This window comes from Chrysoperla carnea, chromosome 3, assembly GCF_905475395.1.
Source record: "Chrysoperla carnea chromosome 3, inChrCarn1.1, whole genome shotgun sequence".
In the NCBI taxonomy this organism is placed as follows: Eukaryota; Metazoa; Arthropoda; class Insecta; order Neuroptera; family Chrysopidae; genus Chrysoperla; species Chrysoperla carnea.
The window spans coordinates 86,506,818-86,528,876 of NC_058339.1; the positions used below are offsets into that span (position 1 = coordinate 86,506,818).

At 28.5% G+C, this 22,059-nt stretch overlaps 1 protein-coding gene across 2 annotated transcripts in view; it reads left to right on the forward strand.

Moving 5' to 3' along the window:
- The window catches only part of LOC123295397 (huntingtin-interacting protein 1), a 48,613-nt gene extending 41,627 nt beyond the window's left edge, over positions 1 to 6,986 (forward strand). For both annotated transcript variants that reach the window (XM_044876737.1, XM_044876738.1), the window contains exons 7-17: positions 398 to 576; positions 909 to 991; positions 2,267 to 2,473; positions 2,561 to 2,711; positions 3,642 to 3,956; positions 4,018 to 4,262; positions 4,321 to 4,473; positions 4,534 to 4,634; positions 5,341 to 5,570; positions 5,645 to 5,808; positions 6,832 to 6,986. In XM_044876737.1, coding sequence (XP_044732672.1) covers positions 398 to 576; positions 909 to 991; positions 2,267 to 2,473; positions 2,561 to 2,711; positions 3,642 to 3,956; positions 4,018 to 4,262; positions 4,321 to 4,473; positions 4,534 to 4,634; positions 5,341 to 5,570; positions 5,645 to 5,808; positions 6,832 to 6,855 — 1,852 coding nt within the window. In that variant the 3' untranslated portion in view covers positions 6,856 to 6,986. The remainder of the gene's footprint in view (positions 1 to 397; positions 577 to 908; positions 992 to 2,266; positions 2,474 to 2,560; positions 2,712 to 3,641; positions 3,957 to 4,017; positions 4,263 to 4,320; positions 4,474 to 4,533; positions 4,635 to 5,340; positions 5,571 to 5,644; positions 5,809 to 6,831) is intronic.
- Positions 6,987 to 22,059: the final 15,073 nt, after the last annotated feature.

Genomic DNA, 22,059 nt, shown 5'->3' on the forward strand with positions numbered 1-22,059 from the left:
GATATTCTTCTTGTCTAATTGACATTACCCTGGTCTAAATTCATTATTTAATTTCCAACAATAAACCAAATTTTAATAATTTCTCTTTCGTATAAATCCACAATCTTGCTTGTTTGAGCCCCTAAATCCTGTTGGTTAAGGACCAAGTCAAATCTGTTGGTTGTCTAGTTTCACCTTGCATGTTTTGTGTTGGTAACCTAGGTAATTTCAACAAATAAAACATTAAAAAACTAAATAATTTTTTTTGACAAATGGATTTGAAAAATTGTTTGTATTCAAATATTTGAGCAAATTTGTAAAAGTAAAGAAATAAAAAAAATTGAAACATTAATTTATAATTTTAGAAATAAAAATTTTAAAAAATGTTCTATTGTATACCTGCTATAAATCATTTTAGGCAAGAAATGCAAGGCATTATTATTGAACATAAAAAAAATTTAAGTGCATTACAAGAGCGCATCACATTGTTAGAAACTGAATTAGCAACGCGTGAAAGTGAGCTAACACAAGAACGACAATTAAAAGAGGATTTATTCCAACAAGCTTCAGCGGCTGTACAAAATCAAGATACTGAACGTAAGTTTTATCCAATTAGAAAGTAGGTTTAGTACTCGTATGTTTTTTTTTATTTATAATTTGGTAAATAAAATGAAGGATAAATTTTTGAAATATTTTGATTAGTTTAATCTGGATATAAAATCAAAATTTTTAGTGAAACTCAAAATTTTTAAGTTTTAAATTCAATAATAAAAAATAATTCAATTTAAAATCAGAGAGCTCGACGATTTAGTTTGTTGATAAAAATGCCGGGTATGCTTTATTATTTATATTTCTTTTACACAAACTATAGCTTTGTTTTTCAAATATGATTGAATTTTATAAACTATTTTTGTCTTGTTTTTGTACAGAAAAAACTAAAGAAGAGAAATTTAATAAACTCAAAGATGTCTATACAAAGTTACGTGAAGAACATATTCAGTTAATTCGACAGGTAAGCATCTCAACTCCGTTGCTAAAAAAAGGCCCTCGTTTCCAGTAACGGCAATTAATGACCATAATACAGTGGCTAAGGAAATCTCCTTTCGCTTTCTGAAAGTGAATATGTTGAACTATAGCTCCGGTACTACAAAACCGTTATCATTTTACCTTTATTTAGGGGAATTTTCAAATTTTCTCAATTATAAATGATGACACAGCAAAGTTAGACTACGTCCATGGATTTAGGTTTAACCCGTCTTTGCCTCGCTATAATGTATCATTTTAATTAATTCAATAAAATGAGACACATTGATTCATTTAGAGACATAACTTCCTCACTTATCCACTCTATACCACTCGCAATGTAGAAAATTATTTTCGGGAAGGAGGATGGTGAGTGATTTACGGTTAAAGTTTTCGATTTTTACCTTTACTGCAAGGAATTTCACGTCGAAAGAAAAATACCGCATCTATCGAATGGTCTCATCATTTAAGCGAAAAAGGAAAAATCCCATCATATTTAAGCGTAGATAAAAGTGAAAAGCTTAGTTTTAGGAGTAGTTTTCCTATTTTCGGCGAGGTCTATCTACAAATCATTAAAATTGGTTCAGCGGTTTAGGCTTCAAAGCCTAACAGGCAGCATACAGGCAGAATTTTTTCACATTAGTTAAGCTTACTTAATAGAGAAAAAATTTCTATAAGGATGTCTGACAAAGTAAGGTTGCTTGAATTTTTAATTAAGCTTTTTCATACTACCATTGCCTACAAAACTCTTCAAGTTTTTGAGAAGAAAAATTGTATGATTATAGAGTAAGAAAACAAATAGAAAAAGAAATCCAAGTTTACAACTAAAATATAGACAGAGAGTCGTCTTGAATCGGGAAAACAGCTCAATTTTTCTTGAATTCGTCTCTGAAATTTCAAAATAACTTTCTAGAAAAACTATAATTTATAACCATCATTAATATTAATTTTTAACTGAATAAAATTTTTCAATCCAAGGATAGCGGAAAAAGTTAAGATTTGAGGGAAGGATAAAATAGGATAAAATATTATCGTGGTATTTGGCAAATTGTAAGCAGGTTTCGACCTTAAAAAGCTTTATTAGATTTACACTCGAATTTCAAAAGTTATGTCTGACTTAAATGACTCAAACTGAACTAATCAAATCACCATAGAATTTTCCAAAGAAATTAGCTCCTTCGAAGCTTTTTGTATCCCCCTGTGAGCTAGTATGTTTCCCGAGTGGCTCTCCATAAAATTTTGATTGATATTTCCAAATTTTTAGAAAGCCGAAGTAGATAAAAAATTATTTGGATGTAAGAAAATAGTTGAAGAATTAGAAACAAAAAGAACTCAATTAGAAGCACAAGTGATTGAGTTAAAATCTGAAAAGAATAAAGAATTAGAAAATGTACAACAGTCGGTTAAACAGCAAGTCGAAGAACTTGAAGTACTACAAGCACAACATGATTATTTAAAATCCGAGAACAAAGTGAGTAATTTTTGAAATATTTTAAAAATTCTACTTATTCTAAAATTTAAAAAAAAAAAAATGTTAACTTTAATTTTTTTTTTCAAGAATCTTACAGCGAAAGTTGATTGGGTGGTCAAAGAAAAAGAAAATATTGAATACCAGTTGAAAGAATTACTTGAACAAAAAGAAAACTTGGATGTTCGATTGAAGTCTGTTAATGAACATTTTGTGGAATTGGATCAAAGTTTAGAAAAAGGTACTGTAATAAAATTTTCATTTAAATGTCAAATGTCGCCAAGTTTTACCAAGTATTTAAACAAACAAGTCAGCTGTCGGATCACAAGGCACTAAAAAGATATAATCTTAGTTGACAGAAAAAACAATAAAGTTTATAGCTCTTTACAATTACTACCCTTTAAGAACTTCGTAACACTGATACATTCTTAAACGAATTAAGGACAATTGCCGCAGGGATGTTAGTATTTCTTTATCAGTTGACATCATATCAGTTTTTTAAGCAACTTCGTGATCGATTTATACATTATCGTTTGCACAATGAAATTGAATTATTACGTAAATTAATTAATTTTATTGTTCCTTTGCATCGAATTTATCGTATACAATAAGTTTCTTAACGGGTCGTTAAGAAACATTGGACATCAGTACTTGGATGGAAGACCGCTTGAGAACAATAATGTTGCCTTTTTATTATGTATTTATAATAATTTCTTATACCTATTGTGAGCATATATTATGTATAAAAATTTAACTTCTCTATGTTTATGGACGCAAAACTTGAAAAGTAGTCGATGGATTGACTTGAAATTTGGCCTGGTCATTGTATTTATACCTAAGAGTGTTTATACAGATTTTGCATCTCGAAGTTCTCGCGGGAACGAATATTTAAAAGTAACTAAACAAAGGGATGAAAGTTATATAATGTGTTTGTAGACAATTTTTATTTAGTTCCCTAATGATTGATATCAGGCAAAGTTACAGCAAAACGTGATCGGGCTTAGATAGTATGTTAATAAATTCAAATTATGAAAATTTAATTATGAATAATTTAAAAAAAAAAAACACAGTTATTTCAAAGTTTTAAGTTGTCACTTCTGTCGGCAGTCCCCATGACTGATTATTATTATTATTATTATTTGATTAGAAAATTTGAATTAATTTTTTTTAGAACGTAAATCACATGAAGAACAAATGAAAAATATATTAGACAAAGTCATATTAGAATCAGAAAATTTAGTAAATCATGCAGTACATGAAGTAGATAATCCAGCACTATCAGGAGCTACCTGTGGTCCAGATTATTTTAAAAGTCTTGTACCTGGTGCATCAGATGCTTTAAATGAATTAAAAAATTTACAAAATATCAAAGAAAATCATGATGATTTAGTTCGCATTACAATACAGATTGGACATAGATTATCGAATTTATTATTACAAGGAAAAGCTACGTCAAATACATCGAGGAATATCTTATTCGGCGAACGTAAGTGATCAAAAGTAAGAGTAAGCAAGCATTTTCACTAAATAAATTTTTTTTTTTACAGAAATGGCAGATGAATGTAAGCGACTTGGTGCAAGTGTCGCAACTTTGTTACAAGTATTAAGAAGTGGTACAAACATCGAAGCTGCAGTATCTGATGCGTTAACACATTTAGATGCTCTTAATAATTTAGTTGATCAATTAAGTGGACAACTAAAAGGTGATTCAGCTGATATTATTGCCGATTTGGTTGATGATGAACTCACACAAATGGACAAAGCTATTGAAGAAGCAGCTAAACGAATTGAAGTATGTTCTAAAATTTCCATGTTAAATGTGAATTTCTTTAACTAATTTGTTTTTCTAGGATATGTTAAATAAATCAAGAGCAGCGGATTCTGGTTTGAAATTGGAGGTAAATGAAAAAATATTGGATTCATGTACGACATTAATGCAAGCAATCCGTATTTTAGTACAAAAATCGAAATTATTACAAGGTGAAATTGTTGCACAAGGAAAGGTCAGTTTAAAATTTACATAATTTGTGGATTTTATTGTTGAAACTTTTTTTTATTTGTAGGGCACAGCTTCAGCAAAAGAATTTTATAAACGAAATCATAGATGGACTGAAGGTTTAATATCAGCTGCAAAGGCTGTTGGATCTGGAGCTAAATTTTTACTGTAAGTACTAAAAGAGATTGTTCAAAAATTAACAACATTAAATAAAGAAATCCAGCGCGATAGTCTTTTTGAAATTTGTTTATCCTTCCTTTCGTACTGCAAATTTTTTAATTTACAGGCGTTTTCACTGTTTTACTCTTAAAAATCGCGTACTAAGTACATAAAATTCCTTTTTCAACTCTATAACTAAATTATTAAGATATTTTTGTCGGAGTAAGGTAGAACGCAATATCTTAAGATAGAAAAAAAAAATATTTTTCTAAATAGTAGTTGTATTCGCGTTGTAAATCGTCAAGGCAACTGAGCACACAATATAGCAGTCATCACATGGTCACAACACAGAAGTAAATCGAAAAACGTTGCCGCTTGTACAATTCTCTACTGGAGTCGACTATTGGGCAAAAAGCAATCGATTGTTTCTTCGTAAACCAAACGCTCAATTACATCCTATTTGGGCTCAAAACATCCCTTATTTGTTTATTGTTTATATATATCTAGTTTTCTTTGCAAAGTTACCTTCTGTAGCAAAATCGCGGACTAAATATCGACAATTTGAAAATTTATAGCAGCTAACTGAGTAGGTCAATGCTGCTACGATTTTTTTTACAATTTTATGTCGTTCAAAACTACCTCTTCGCACAATTTCATGCAAAACTAATTTTAATCTCATGCCAGAAGTACCTTAATCTGTGACAAATTATTATAGAATTGCAGCGGATCAAGTTGTTAGTGGTCAAGGTAAATTCGAACAAATTGTTGTTGGAGCACAAGAAATAGCAGCATCTACTGCACAACTTGTGGTCGCCAGTCGTGTTAAAGCCGAACGTGGAAGTAAAAATTTGGCTGGATTATCGGAAGCGTCAAGAGCAGTTACATCAGCAACAGGTGGTGTTGTTGCTACTTCAAAAGCATGTAGTCAACTTGTTGAAGAAAACGGTGAGTTTTTAAGCCAATATTCTTCAGGCATTAAACTGAATGCATTCATGTAATGAATGCTTTCGTTTTTACAGAGGAACTAGATACAACTGGAGTATCATTGCATGCTGCGAAACGTTTAGAAATGGAAGCACAAGTACGAGTGTTAGAGTTAGAACAAAGTTTACAAAGAGAACGTTTACGATTATCATCACTTCGTCGACATCATTATCAATTAGCTGGAGAACAAGAAGGATGGGTAAGTATTTTTTTAATATTTAATTGCGCGGAAGTAATTCCTTATAAATTAGGTTTCCGTCAGCATATGTTGTTATTGATAAATTGAAATTATTGCGTGACTAAAGGTAGATTAATAAACGTATTCTGTATTTAAGGATGTTCGCTTGCCAGGGCAATTTTGGATAAAATGCTTGATTTTTTAAAAAATGAAGTTGGGCTGAGTCTAAATCAATTCTGAAAATTTTAAAGGGGGGGGGGGTTATCCGATTATTTAAATAAATAAATGACTTCAAAAGTAGGCGAATTTAAGATTTGTCTTATGGCAAAACAGTTGATTAATGATATGTTTTCATAGATTTCTCCAGAACTAGTCGGTGGAAATTAAAAAAAAAAAACTGCTTAAAGTTAAAACCTTAATAAATTATTGAAAATAAAAAACCCCGTTGTGCCCGACTAAAATAAATTACTCATAAAGCAATTGTGTGTGTTTCAGTATATGTAATAGATACAGTGTCCTAGTATTGTACACTGTTGTCACAAATAGTGCACGAATATAACAGTAACCTTAATTATACTTATCAAACATAAGTTTCATTTCAAAATAAATTTAATCTTTGTTGTTATATCTCTCATCTGGGTTTCTTTGCTAAACGGAAAAATATAACGTTAATATAGTCACGCCCAGCCTGAGTTTCAAAAATCTTAAAACAATTGCCATCAATTGCCTTTTAACTTTCCTATATTTAGTTCATTTTTTATCAAATTAGTATATTTGCATATCTCTGCCAATAGACTAAGTATGTTAAACTCACCCCGTTACTTTTAAACCATGTGATTTAGAAATGTGAAAAAATTGACGATAGTAGTAGTCGATAAAGACTTTTAACTAAAATTCTATCTATTTCAAAAATGATACATTAGACGTGGGAGGTAACGCTAAAGATTTTGTATAATCAAATTTTGATAATTTATATGTGCCCTAAGTTTATACGTGAGTTTAGCATGTGTTTGTTCCATTTTTGATTGGTATTTTTTGTTTTAGGACATAATCGAAAAAGAAAACTAAACACAATTCATCATTGAATCATTATTATTAAAGCAGTTTTGTGCTGTTTGTTGTGGATCATAATATTTAGTTCGTTTTATCATCCAAATAACTCATGAATTTTTTTTCTCTCAAATATTGTGTGTATGTTGTTAAAAAATAATCGATTTTTAACAAAAAATAATTTTTAAAATATTTTTAACAATTAATATATATTTCTATATATTAATTAATAATATTTAAGTAATAAAAAATCATAAACAATTTAGACATATTGAATTATTTTTTAGTTTTTATTAATTTAAATAAACAAAATTAAACCAATTTATATTTATTATTATATTATATAATACTGTGTGAAGAGTCAATCAACTTCAAATCACAGAAATCCAATATTAACAAATTTAATTTTTTTATAATATGAAATGAAGTACTACAATATAAAAAAACCAATTATTACCTTTAGCTTTTTGAATATTAAATTAATTAATTAATTAGTTAATTATACATAACATTTTTGTATATATGTACAACTTATTATAATAATATATTTCTATACATGTTTTATTGTGTGTGTGATTTTATTAAATTTTTATTTTTATTTTAACCTTATTCAGTCCTTATTTTTCACAATTTCCATATTTTCTACTTTCATTTTGGTCAAGATTCTATTTTTCTTACTATATAAAATTGCACTTTCATTTTTATACTCTGTATATATGAAATATATATCAAGGTGTATTAATTTTAGTCTCAAATTTGTAACGCATAGAAATATTGATGATACGAATAAAATTTTGGTAAATGCATTCATAAAATCACCTAATTAGTTCACTTCCGGTTGTCTGTCCGTACATCTACACGATAACTAAAAACAAAAAGATATCAAGCTTAAATTTACAACATTTGTTTGAAATGCTTTTTCGTAAACATCATTGTTTATCTGCGATGGCGCAATTTAGGAAAATATTTGGTTATCATTTTCTCCCAAACTATAAAAGATAGGGAGTTAATGGATAGAGAAAATTTGCAAATAGCTTCAATTAGTGCTTTTGTAATAGTTTTTATAATGTAAGCACTGGCATTTAACTTTCTGTACAGATGGAAGGGCATTGCGGCGCGTTTAAGAAAATTTCTAAGTTTAGACGTAATGTAGAGTTGCTTATCTGCGGCCACAATAGCGTTTGGCTTAGGACGACCATGATGAAATAAAAAGTCCTGGACTAATACCCTTCCCAAAATAAACGCAGAAAATGAGTGGCATATTTAAAAAAATATTAGTTGGGATGGAACCGTTCTCGGTGAAAAAACGCGTATCATAACGTTAATTGTGGCTGCATACTTAACTCTATTTCTCAGATTATTAAATGGCCCACTAAAGAAACAGAAACTATTGAAAAAGATGCTACGTAACAAAAATAATCGTATTAAAAAATGAATTTTGACTTGTTTAGGTTTTTATAACAATTAAGTCCAGTGTTTTATAATAATAATATAGTTTTTTATTTAAATATTCTTGTAAATTTTGGGAAAGGCACAAGTCAGCACCTTATTTTGACATTTTCTAGTGTTTTATAATAATAATGTATATTCTTGTAAATTTTGGGAAAGCCACAAATCCAGCACCTTATTTTGACATTTTCTATCACTTCCAATAAATAAAAGCACAAAAAAGAAACTCAGGTGCTTTTCTATTGTGATAGAACAGACCTATCTATTTCCATTAAGTATTTAGCAACTTCAATAGCCTTTTATTCGAAAGGAAATTTTTGGTGTCTCCTGTAAAATCTAGTCTGCTTTAGTTTTTGTTGAATTAGTGCAGTAAATCTATCGACACTACAACACATATTTTATTCATCTGTGCACGCAGTCTAGCAAGCAAAACATGATCACAAAACATTCGTAAATTGAACAACGTTGCCGCTTGTACAATTCACTTCTGGATTACGCTAAATATTCGTAAAAAAATATTGTTTTTTCGTAAACTAAACGGTCAATTACATCGTATTTATTATTCCTAATTTATTTATTTACATTATCTTGTTTTCAAAGTTACTTTTTGTAGCAAAAACGCGAATTAAAAATGTTCAAAAATGTCTTCTAAATATTATGAATTCCTGCCCTTTACGTGTTAAATATCGACAACTTTGAAAATTTATAGCAGCTAACAGCGACGGTCAATGCGTCTACAAATTTTTTTACAACTTGATGTAGTTGAAAACTATTCCTATGCACAATTTCGTTCAAAAATACTTTTAGTCTCATGTCGTTAGGCTACGCATTGTTGCTAGGTACACCACTGATCACATGAAATTTGAAATAATGTTATGAAATAATATATTTTGTTTAAAATGTATAAAAACATGTTGAAAAGCACTGAATAAATTTGCTTTATGTCCACCTACCTTCGATCTTGTTACCTAAAAAGGCAATTCAACTTATGTGTGTAGATTCAAGAACTAGATGTTGAAGCCATGCCTTTACATGTAAAAACATAATATGAAGTATACAATTTTTAAAAATTACAAAGATTATGACGATGGTCTTTTAGAAAATGAAAGTGAAAATATTTTTGTTAATTATTTTCTTTAACTTAATTTGCCAGTTCCAGACTAATTAGATTTTTCAGTTAGTTTGTTTCAGAAAGGTTTTATAATTTTATAAAAATGTTTTATTACGGCCATTAATTTTATTTAGTTAATTTTAAAAATTTTCCTTATTTGGCTTATTAATTAAATCGAAAAATAAAGGATATGTAATAATAATCACGATTGTTATCTATAAAGGTGAGGCCTAACCGCTGAGTTAACAGATTAAAATTTTCATTAAAAATAAATAATGACTTCTAGAATTATAAAATTTGTACCTTTGAGTGTTAAAATTGTGATTTAACAAAATATTATAGAAGAAGAGTTATTGTGAAAAATTTCCGCAACGAGATGAAATTTTTTATAAAGATCCTATAAATCATACAGAATGTTTTACTCCTTTCCCCTGCATCTTTCTCTTTGGTTATAAAGGAAGTATTATCTTAAAAAAAAAAAAAACAAAAAAAAACAACAAGTGAAAGTAAACAATTGACTGAGTTAATTGTTGAAATACCATGTATAGACAGTGTTGATTACGCAATCGTTTGTTTTTTTACATCATGTAAGTAAAGAAAGATAGCCACGCATACATACCTACATGTCACACACATAACTGATATTCCCATATAATACATACTATATAATTTCCGTCTCCACAGGTAAAAATTGATGTTTACGAAAAAATGTTTCAAACAAAAGTTGTTTATATTTTTATAAGAAATATTGGTTACATTTAAACTTTTGTTCTATCTCTAACGGTTTACAAGACCCAATCGAGCATGTTGCTCATTTACGAATCCGACCTCACTTTTTACGTCCTAAGCTGGCTACTAAAATTTCAGCTTGATGTCTTTTCAAACAGGCAGGCATTCAGATGGTCTTCTTAATTTTAGAAATGGATTTTATGAACACCTATACCATGATAAAAGCATACCTTCTTTTATCATGGTTTTTTAAATGAATACCTTCTTTTATTATGTTATTCTTTATATCATGGCTTTGACTACCAACCTCCCCCCCCCCGTCATTCTATTTATTACAATTTTCCAAATAGGCCACATAAAATAATATTTAAAAAATGTTATAACAGAATTTATTTTATAAATATTAATTGCCAAGGTAAAAGATACAGAATTTAAAATTTGCAATTTAAATATGTATTTTAATTAAATTTGAAAGTAATATCAATAAACAATGTAAAATATAAATTCAATAAAACTTATCGATATACATGTTTGGATGTCTCTGGCTTTACTTTTTTTTTTTTAAATTAATTAAAAATTTTTATTTTGAAATTTGAATACAAACATAGTGGAAGTTTTGCGAGAAATTAAATTCATATTTAATTGGAAATTTAATTTAAAATATTCTTCCAAATTAATGCAATTTTATTTAATTAAATTCTTGATAGACGTAAGAGTTTTGGGCTGATAATGCCTCTTAAGCTTTTGTCCAAGTTTTAGTATGATCAATATTCAATATGAACTTTTAATGATCTTACGTTTATTTTGTCTTGTTGTCTCCTAACATAAGTTCTTCGATTGCCTTGAAAACACATGAGAATATATCTTCTCCTATTATCAAATGTCTTATTGGAAAAATCGAAAAAAGACGATTACGGAACTTCATGAAACTTGGTAAATAGTTCTAAAAAATACAAAAATCTGGTTTATTTAACGATTGGGGGAGAAATTTCTTAAATTTTTTCCTAAAATCCGTTACGAAAATCTTTTGTTTCGGAGCGGAGATTCTAGAGATATTTTGAAAAGTATTAATAAATTGTCAAATAAGCTAGGCGTTTAAGATTTTTGGCCCCTAAGTACGGTAACAAGAATGACACGTTTCGGAGATAAGTATTTAAAGAAATTGCTCCAAATCGTAGCCACAAAAAGTTTTCAGATTTTGTGCAATATTTTGAGATAAATTTTCAATTTTAGCTTCGATATTTGTATATCGAATATATCCCAACTGTATTAAGCATTACTGCTAGAGACTGGTTTTTTTCTTCTGATAACTTAAAACAAACGATTTCGATATGAGATTGGGCTAGGTATACCTACATACGACATACTTAAATTACATAATACAAAACTTAAGTGACATAATACGACTGAAGTCAAACATTAAAAATAGATTCTATAGACCCGTGTGCCCATAATGAAGACAAATTTCTTTAGTTGTCTACCGATTGGGAGATTGGTTGATGTGAGTTTGTTATGAAACGAAAATTTTAACTGTGAAACCATTGCCGAATTTATGGAAATAGAGATTTGTTGAGTTTCATTTTTCTTATTCCGACAATGTTCTTTTGCTTACCATAAGAAAACGAAATAAAAATAGGTACTATAGGAAGATACAAATGGTAAGAAGTTTGAAATTATCGAAAGGAAAAATGGTTTAAGCAGTTTTTTGATTTTTCGATATGATTTTTCAATCTTTTCGGTCGTTCGATTTTTTGCATTTTTGTTTATTTAATGTATTTGGAATACATTAAATGCAGTCTTCCAAATGTGGGCCGTTGTAAGTAACTTAAAATAAGTGATTTTATGAATTTATTCAAAGACAAAAAAAGGAAGGTTTTGGCATTTAGTTCAAGACCCTTATAACGCGCAATCTCAGAAGTGCTAGGGTTGCGTTAATTAACGCTTTGTATACATAAAAAACGATTTGTGGCCAATATCTCGAAAACCATCAACTTTTTGAAAAATTGTTTCAAACAAAAATTGTCAAATGTTAATCAAAAACTTTGATATCTTCAGCCATTTTCCCGAGAATCGGGAAAAACGGCCATATATATATATATATATATATATATATATATATTTATATGCTAATTAACAATATCTTGAAACTAATTGATTTTATAAAAAAATTTTTAAACGAAAATTATTGGAAAATTGTTTTCCTAAAAAAAATGTAGTGAACAATTTCGATATCTTGAGCCGTTTTCAAAACGATCAATTTTATATATATTTCTCTTAATGATTGAATAATTAACGAAAAATACTTATATATGAAATTGATCGTTTTGAAAACGACTAAAGATATCGAAATTGTTTACTCTACATTTTTTTTTATCAAATCAATTAGTTTAAAGATATTGTTAATTAGCATATAAATATATATTTGGTCGTTTGGCCCGATTTTTGGGAAAATGGCTGAAGATATCTAAATTTTATTTTTTTCTACATTTTTTTACGGAAAAAAATTTTCGACAATTTTTGTTTGAAACTATTTTTCATAAAGTTGATGGTCTCCAAGATATTGGCCAAAAATCGTTATTTTATGTATACATGGCGTTAATTAACGCAACCCTGACACTTTTGAGAGTGTGCGTTAGTAGGGTTTTAAATTAGATGACGAAACCTTCCTTTTTTTTTTAGTTTTTTCCCTTTGAATAAATTCACGTAAAAACATTACTTTGAGCGGACCAATGACAGACAACGAGAATCGTAGAAATATCTCTTTAAAATTGGCTCACGGTCTATTATAAAACTATAAAATCATAAATACAATAATTGCTCCAGTTATATTAGATCATATTTTTTACAATTTATATTATAGCCTGCCAGTTCGAGTGAAAGGTAAAAAAAAAACAGACAGAATACAGTTATGTTTTTGTATTCATCCAAGAAAGAAAGTTCAATGCCAATGTAAAACAATGTTTGTACATTTCCCATTATTTATTTGATGCTTTTTATTGAAATAAAATTTTTTTCTTATCAGGTCCTTTAACAAAAGAACTATTTCGAAATTTATTTTAAAGCTAATTTTTCAACAAGTTAGACAATTGTTTATTCAGAAAATTTTCTCCGATTTTCGTTGTTATTGTGAACTAAAAAAAATGTACCATCTAGGGATACCAATATCACTAGTATGACAGAATACATGCGCTAAGCAATGCATTTAAGTGAGAGGTATTATATACATGTGTCGAGCATGTAGTTGTAAGACTACAAATACGATACAACAGATCTTCTGTTGTGTGTATGCATCTTACAACTACATGCTCAACACATGTATATAATACCTCGCACTTAGATGCATTGCTTAACGCATGTATTCTGTCATTCTAGTGATATTGGTATCCCTAGATGGTACAAAAACGGATTGTATATCTTACTTGTAATTGTTACCATACAGTCTAGCAACTTCTAGAACCGCCACGTATGTTATATTTCATAAATTGTATGTCTTTGTTTACGTAATATAAAACGATTTTGTTTATTTCTTTTTGGAATTGTTTAGATTACATTTGTTTTTAAGATAGTATGTGTGTGAACGGATTGTTAACACCACAATATTTTATGGAATATTGGCGAAAAATGAAATAGCTTTTTTATCATCTTTAATTGTTCATAACTTTTGCAATTTTTTTTGTGCAGAAAAACTCTTTTGGCACATTTTCCCACCCATCATTCCGAATCAAACGAGCTATCACACGTTTTTATGCGACCATTATTTCTATATTTGACCAATTTGAACTTGTTAACCATACTATACTAGCAGGCGGAACTCTTTCGTATCAGTGAGGAACTTTTCTCTCTCCTAGGAACTTTTCTCATTAGGACAGATAAAAAGAGGGAAAAATGTTGTTTACTTATATAATTTTTTATTTATTTGTTTATATGAATAAATACTTAATTTTAAAAATTCCCGGGATCCATAGGAAAAGTTGCATTTTGAATAGCAAGATAGTAGGATTGAAATGTAGTTAAATTTAAATTTTGATCTTGAATACATTTATTATTGTTAGTGGTCGATGCGCATACTGGAACATTACCAGATTGAGATTGATAATGAGCTCCTTCACTAATATTACGTGCATTCATTACGTTCAACATTTCAAAATAACATTTACATTGTATGGGATTCATAAAATATATGAAATGTTTTAGTGATGGAGAATTTATAAAGAATGATTCTTCAATAAATGTTATGTTATTAAAAGCTATTGATAAAGCTTTCACTCTACTATTTTCTAAAGCAGTTGGTGATAAATAATTTAAATTGTTAAAATTTAAATTAATTGATAACAAGGTATTTGATTTTAAATTTGTGAAAATATTATTTGATAATATTTTAAATTTATTACCATGTAAATCAATTTTTCGTAGTAAACTCAAATTTTTAAATAAACCAGCTGGTAATGTTTCTAATAAATTATTCCGTAAACTTAATGACTGCAACCAATCCATACCATGAAATGCATTAGCTTCAATTTTCGTTATTTGATTAGATATTAAATAAAGACTATGTATATGCTTACTTAAAAATGAATCATTATTCAATCGAGTCAAAACATTAAAATTTATTTTAATAACTAACGCAACCCTACTATCAAAATCTTTATTAATTCGTTGTAATTGATTTCCACTCAAATCAAGACGATTTAAATTGTTTAATCCTTTAAAGGAATCGGGATCAATTGTATGAATTTTATTTCTATTTAGTTGCAATATCCTTAATTTGTTTAAGTTTTTAAATGTTTCAAATAATATATTCGTTAAAATATTATCGTTTAAAAATAATATTTCAAGTTTTGTTAAAAAATCAAAATTATTTTTATTTAAAAAACTTATACGATTATAACTCAAATCAAGTTTTTTTAAATTTGGTAAATTCTTAAATAAATTTTTATCCAATAAACTTAATAAATTATGATTTATTGATAACGTTGTTAAATTACTTATTTCATGAAAATTATAATTTGTTAATTTAGTCAATTGATTTTTATTTAATATTAATTTTTCAATCGTGAAACTTAATTTCATAAAAATATTTTTTGGGATTTCAGTTAAACTAATGTTTGTTAAATCAAGTGTAATCAATGATGGTAACTTTTCAAAATTTACATGTTGTAATTGTAAATTTCGATTGCCAGATAAATTAATATGCCTTAAACTATTTACTTGCACATCTATAACTAAACTTTCAATTTTATTGTTTTGTAAATTTAAAAACACAAGTTTCGGAAATGAACCAATAAACGAACTGAATAAAATTTCTCCTGTTACTGCATTGTTACCTAATATTAAAGTTCTTAAATTTTCAAAACTTCTCCAAGGTGTTACATTTATATCATGTATATGATTATCTTGTAGATTTAATGTTTCTAATTCTTCAAGTCCATATGAATTTAATAAAATTGGTTCTATCATTTTTATTGCACATTTAACAATAATTAATTCTTTTAATTGCCATAAACCATTAAAAGTTCCTTCTTTAATATGAGAATAAAATTTATTATGCTCTAATTTTAAATGCGTTAATTCATTTAAATTTTCAAATGAATCGTCTAAAATGTGTCGAATGCTTGTATCTTGGATTGTTAATTTTTGTAAATTTGGTAATTTAAATGCTTCCACTGGTAATACTTCATCAATAACACCACTAAAAACTAATTCTGTTAAACCGTCCTGAAACAATATACAAAATTGGAATGTGTTTTAGATAAAAAATTATCTCTTACTAAGGGTTGATTATATATGAACCTATTTAATTTTTATGTTGTTTTAATCCAACAGCACTCTCGCAACCCGCTCGGTAATCTTCAGTTTCGTGCGTTAAAACTTAAATTTAACTAATTTACTGAGTACGAATTTTAATCAGTGAATAATTTTAGAACAAAAATCAAAATAATTATATTCATATTCATTAATTATAATTCAATTAATCTACGGATGCAAAATGTAAAAAATTTTTATCGGAAAACAAAAAATACGTTGTTATAGATATAGAAAAAAAAAGCCAAAAAACATAGCGGTTTTTTGTTTACGACTAATCAATGGCTAACTTAGCCTAAAAAATTCGTAAAAGTAAAAATAAAACGGTTGACTTGCTTTAAAAAAAAAGCCGACGTCGAATGCAAAAAAATTAAATTGAAAAGTTATAGATCTTAATAAAATCTACCGATTGACTTTTGGTAAGTCCGATAACTTGAAAAAATGAGCGAAAATAGTCGTTTTTAAATTGGTTTATAACTTTTTTTTTCTTCGTAAGGCTGAAGCCTGCCACAGTTAATAGATTTTTTTTTTTAATTCTACTTTGTTATTAAAAGAGTTCACAATCAATAACTTCGCGAGAATAAAAATTGAGAAAAAAAAATTATAGTTCAAAAAACTAGAAACATGTTTTATTGCTCTAAAAATAAGATAATTATGTTTTTTTTTTTTTAATTGTAATGTAAAAATTAAAGCGTGGGGTGGTCGATATTTGTCAGATCATCTTATTTAAAGATTGAATATATCGAGCACCGCACGTTTTGAATTTTATATTTAAAATAATATTTTGCAAAGTTGATTTTACAAATATGTTACTTAATAGACCTGGATTCACATATTGGGCCACATGGGGCATGGCCAGAACTAGCTGAAGAAACTTAGGGCGGTATTTTTTGCCATTGCCCAGGGCGGTATTTTTTTTGTGTAAATCTGGTCCTGCCTATTAATAAAATTGACGTGTCTGTTTGATTGGGATGAAACTTTCGACAGAAGGTTCAGTATTTTATTGGGTACATTTTAATATTCTTTAAGCCACGATCTTTTAAGAGTGGGGAACTTTTTCACTTGGCACTTGAAAATTTGAATTCGGGATTGAAGTCTGTGGAGACAGTATGGTTAATAAGATTAAAATCTATAATTACCCGTATTTTCGGTGATAAATAATTGATATCCTTAAGATATGACTGTGAATCGCATTGAAGCAATTGATCATTTTGGTACGAATTGCAAGAGGCACTCACATAATTTTTATAATTATTATTTAGAATTAATAAAATCAACAATAATATTGCACTATTCATTGTTAATTAAGTTTTATGTACCTACAAGCATGCAGAGATTTATTTAAATGCCAAAATTTTCCTTCTGTGATATATAAGTCTTTGCATTCATATGAATCATTTAAACAGTGTCGCGTTTTCTTTGGGGGACGGAGAGTTAAAACATGTGTTAACAAAGTTAACATGTGTTATGTGGTGGTATTTGTCTGGAAAGTTGACATTGTCTAGTGAAACAGATAACGATTAGTAAAAAATATTACAGTAAAGTTTCAGGGAATAAGATTTTGTCCAGGAGTAAAAGCGAATCGCCTGAAAAGAAATTGAAAATGATTCTATTAAATCGCCAGTTTACGATAAATAATTACAAAACATCTAAACATATAGTACTTAGTGTTAGCCTAAACTTTACCGATATTACATCGTCTTATAAATAGAATGCATCGAAATATTATAAAAATGGAATAAATAAGGCTGAGTAAATTGTTGAAATACCATGTATAGACAATGTTGATTACTCTATTACATTACACATACATACATGTCACACATACATAACTGATATTCCCATATAATACATACTGTTAATTAGCGCCCTCATGGGTAAACAGTGATGTTTACGAAAAAATATTTCAAACTAAAGTTGTTAATTTTTAGACCCAAGACTCAATTTGCAATCGACATCGTGTGTCATCGGTATCTGTTTCTGAAGACGTACGTACGTAAGTCGAATCGGTCCAGTTCGTTGATCTCCGGAAACGGATTTGTGCGGGATGATTGGAAGACGGATTTAACGGTTGTTTGAATAAAAGGAATTCGGATTGTGGGATGCCCAGTGTAGTAGATACAACTCAGTAAAGGATGCGTTTCCAAAGATAAACAATGTTTTAACGTTCTGCGTCTAATTCATCTGCCTTTGAAGAGTTACCCCCGATATTCAACACGTTGTTGAGTCTGTTGGATCTTGTGTGTTAAACGTCATTGAAAGGAAATATACCTATTATAGTTATATATATTGATAATGGAAAAAATAATTTTAGATATCTATTTAAACGTATTAATTTGCCTCGCCAAAAAAATCGTGGAGCCACACTTGGTATAAAATATAGACAAAAAGCAGTATTATGCAGTATAAATTAAAAAACCACATTCTATAAAAGAGTCATAATTTATTTATTATTATTTTTCCTTTCCCCGAAATACAAATATATCTTGTTATCTGTGTGTTTATAAGAACACAGGGGAAATTCAGGGAAAATGATTTCTCATGGAAAAATGATGATTTGTGTTATTGATCTATATTTAAATCATCTACATGGGCGTCCTCACGGAGGAGCACGAGGGGGGGGGTACGTAATTTTAATAAAAGATTGATTTTTTTAAAGAAAAGACTGTTTTTCATAATTTTTGTTACAATTTTAAGAAAAGGTTGATGTTTTTTGTATTTTTAATAATTATTATGATTTTTAAGCATGGTAGGTTTAAAAAAAATTTTTTTGTCGTTATTATCATTATTTTAATATTTAATTTAAAAAAATGGGTATTTTTTTTTATTTTTGTCGTTATACTTTTTTTGTTTGATATGCATAAACAAATACTTAAAATTTATAACGTGTTTATATTTAACTACATTTTTTTCAATTAACTATCCATTTATTCAACTATTGGTGTCCCCCGAATAATTTGATCCAAGGGACGCTTATGGTCATCTATTATTTTAATCGGTAGACGTCTCCTATGCGATCAAATTAATTGTTGAACATAGCCTTAAGGAATGTTAAGAACTATGGGATTTTGGTGGTAAATATCGATTTATCATAAATTGTCTTTTTTTGAGTTAGTTTTCACCAGATAATTGTTTTACACTTGATTTCGAGTCGAAAAAACAATACTTAAAACTTTAATACTTTCGGGCAACTTTTAACGTACCTATTTGTGTACAAAAATGCCTATTCGTTATATGCAAAGTGGATGGAGAGGATAAGTGAATCGCAGCACTGCTCTCTCGTCAAATATGCAAGATTGACCCTGTATAGCTTTTGAAAAAGTTTTCTTGTCGAAGTTCAATATTATTTACGATAAAGAATTGACATAAAACATAAAAATTGATTATTAATTTTTATTCAACAACCCAATTACAAAACAGCTTAAAATTATAATACCTAGCCAAAAATTTACCTATAAAGCATCGTCTTATAATCTATATATATAAAAGAAAGTCGTGTTAGTTTCTCCACTTATAACTCAATAACGGCTGAACCGATTTAGCTGAAAATTGGCAGGGAGGTAGTTTAGAGACAGGAGAAGGACATAGGATTTTTATCCCGTTCGACAGCATTCCCGTGTGACTTGACATGAAACGTCAGTCACTATAAAACGTGGTATAACAAAAAAGAATCAGACTTGGAATAACAAAACGCAAATGGCAGCTATGTAATGAGCCATTGTATTCATTGCTTTGTGGCAAAACACAAGAATCACGCCACTTTCTTGCAAATACACAAAAATACAATGGTTGTTTCCAGATGACGTCATTTGGGGCAGATATTATCGAAGAACGAGGATTTAATCCGACAAAAAAAAACTGTTTATTTATTGCCATTAAGGCGGAACAAAGTTCGCCTGGTCAGCTAGTAATTATATGATTTAACAACTTTTTTTGGAAAAATGGAAAATTTTTTACAAAAAAACCAAAATTGAAATTGGTCTTATTAATTAGAGGACGACGCCTTTTATATAAAGAAATTTTTTTTAAAAATATTTTACAATTTTATACAACGAACCGGCTTAAAATAATACGTTGGTGTTTTTTATGTAGGCATATTATATATTATTTTAGTATTTGATACGGTGAAAGTGGATAATCGAGTCCAGAATGGATTTTATAAAAATGTGATGTTGATCTCACGTGATTTCGTTATAAGTAAACTGTTTACAATGGCCATACAAAACTAAAATTTTAATATTTTTCAGATAATGGTTTTTGATTCGTGCAGGAATAAACATATATGTATAGGTAAATGCGAATGACATATTATAGTGATGTCCTGGATTAGCAAAAATGTATATCCGATATGGATTATTAGTGTTAATGTCTGCACTTATTACAAGGCCCGAAAACTATTAATAGTGACCGGTTATTATTAATAATTATCACAATTCTAATTTTTATCGTAACATTTATAACACAATAAACGTGCAAGGTGTCCCTCATAAGTCGGAGAAACGCTCTATTAGGTAAATTTCAGCTTGAAATAGGCTGATTTAGTTAAACTTACCTTCTCTACAAAATTTCATCGGATAGGAATTATGTGGACCTAAAGTTGAAACTTTGAAATCTTTTTTTTTTTTTTTAATAATATATTGACAGCAGAGATTGCGATCAATATAATCGAAAAAGAGAGAGTGTAGATATGAGTGCTAATACATATACTACACTCTATTTTTCGGTGTCACTTTTGATTTGAACGATTTTTATATCGAAATAATTTGGTCTAATTTTAAGTTTAAAAATTTGCAAATTTAGTTGATAATCATATAGACTATCTTATACAGAATTATCAGGAAAATTTCAGTGTTTTTATACCCTATATATGAAATATATCAGAGTATATTAAGTTTAGTCCTAAGTTTGTATCGCTTAGAAATATTCATGCTGCAAACAAAATTTTAGTTCTTCAAAATTACCTTATTAGTAATTAGTCCACTTTCATTTGTACGCCCGCCTTTCCGTAATCACGATAACTCAAAAACGAAAAGAGATATTGAACTCAGATCGTAAGAACAATAATCTTAAACCGTTGGGTTAGGAAAAAAAGTTTAAATGTAAAAAATGTCCCTTATTTGAAATTAGCTCAAATTTTCTGAAAACTATCAAATGGTCTTTTGATTCTAATTTCTTATTAAACTCATCCGATAATATTCAGGGGGTCTTCAAAAATTTTTATTTAAAAATTCGTTTCAAAGATTGCAAAACTTCAAAAAAAAAAAAGCAAAAACAAAAAAACACTGCCTAGAAATATTTTTAATGAATTTTTTCAAACATATCTTACAAGCACTGATATTCAATACTGTCTATATAGAGTATTTCAACAATTAACTCAGTTAATTGTTTATTTTCACTTGCGTAAATTGGTTTTGTGTGGGGTGATTTAAGGACGAGTGAGTTTATGGAGTACCGACCTGATATATGGAGTGACAATCTGTACCACAAATATATTATTGGTTTTATTTGGGTTTATTAAATTTCAATTCAAGACCTGTGTACATGTAAGCAATATGATGTCCAGTTTTTTAGTTGACGTGCAAACATAGAGGTATGTGAACGATAAATTTTGCTATAGCTGAGGTTTTTTTTGTATTTTCATTAATTTTTCAAAGAATTCATCTTTTGTATGTGCTGTGATGTGGTTACAAGTTGTGACTAATTATTAAAAATATACGATGACTTATGAATCATCTATATAATTAAAATGTATATAGTTTCTATGTAGCTTGTTGTGGATGCTGCCAACCGTGGATGCCCCAATATTTTATATTCTGTAAGTTAATTTAAAAAAGGTCGTTTTCAAGAATAATAAGTTTATGAACTTATATTTAACCAGATAATTGTTTAATCAGTCCAGGGTGGGAGAGATGTTTAAACATAGCAACGCCCTCCCCTTGACGTTTAGTATACACTTGATGCAGCGATAAGCGAAAGAAGTGAACGAGAAATGATTCGAAAAATATAATTCGGATTTTCGATAAATATTTGAAGGTAAATCTCACTGTATATCTATTGACTTTTAATAATTGCAAAGAAATTTATATTGCAAAGAAACAAAGCTTGAGATTCTAAAAAGTAAAACGATCATA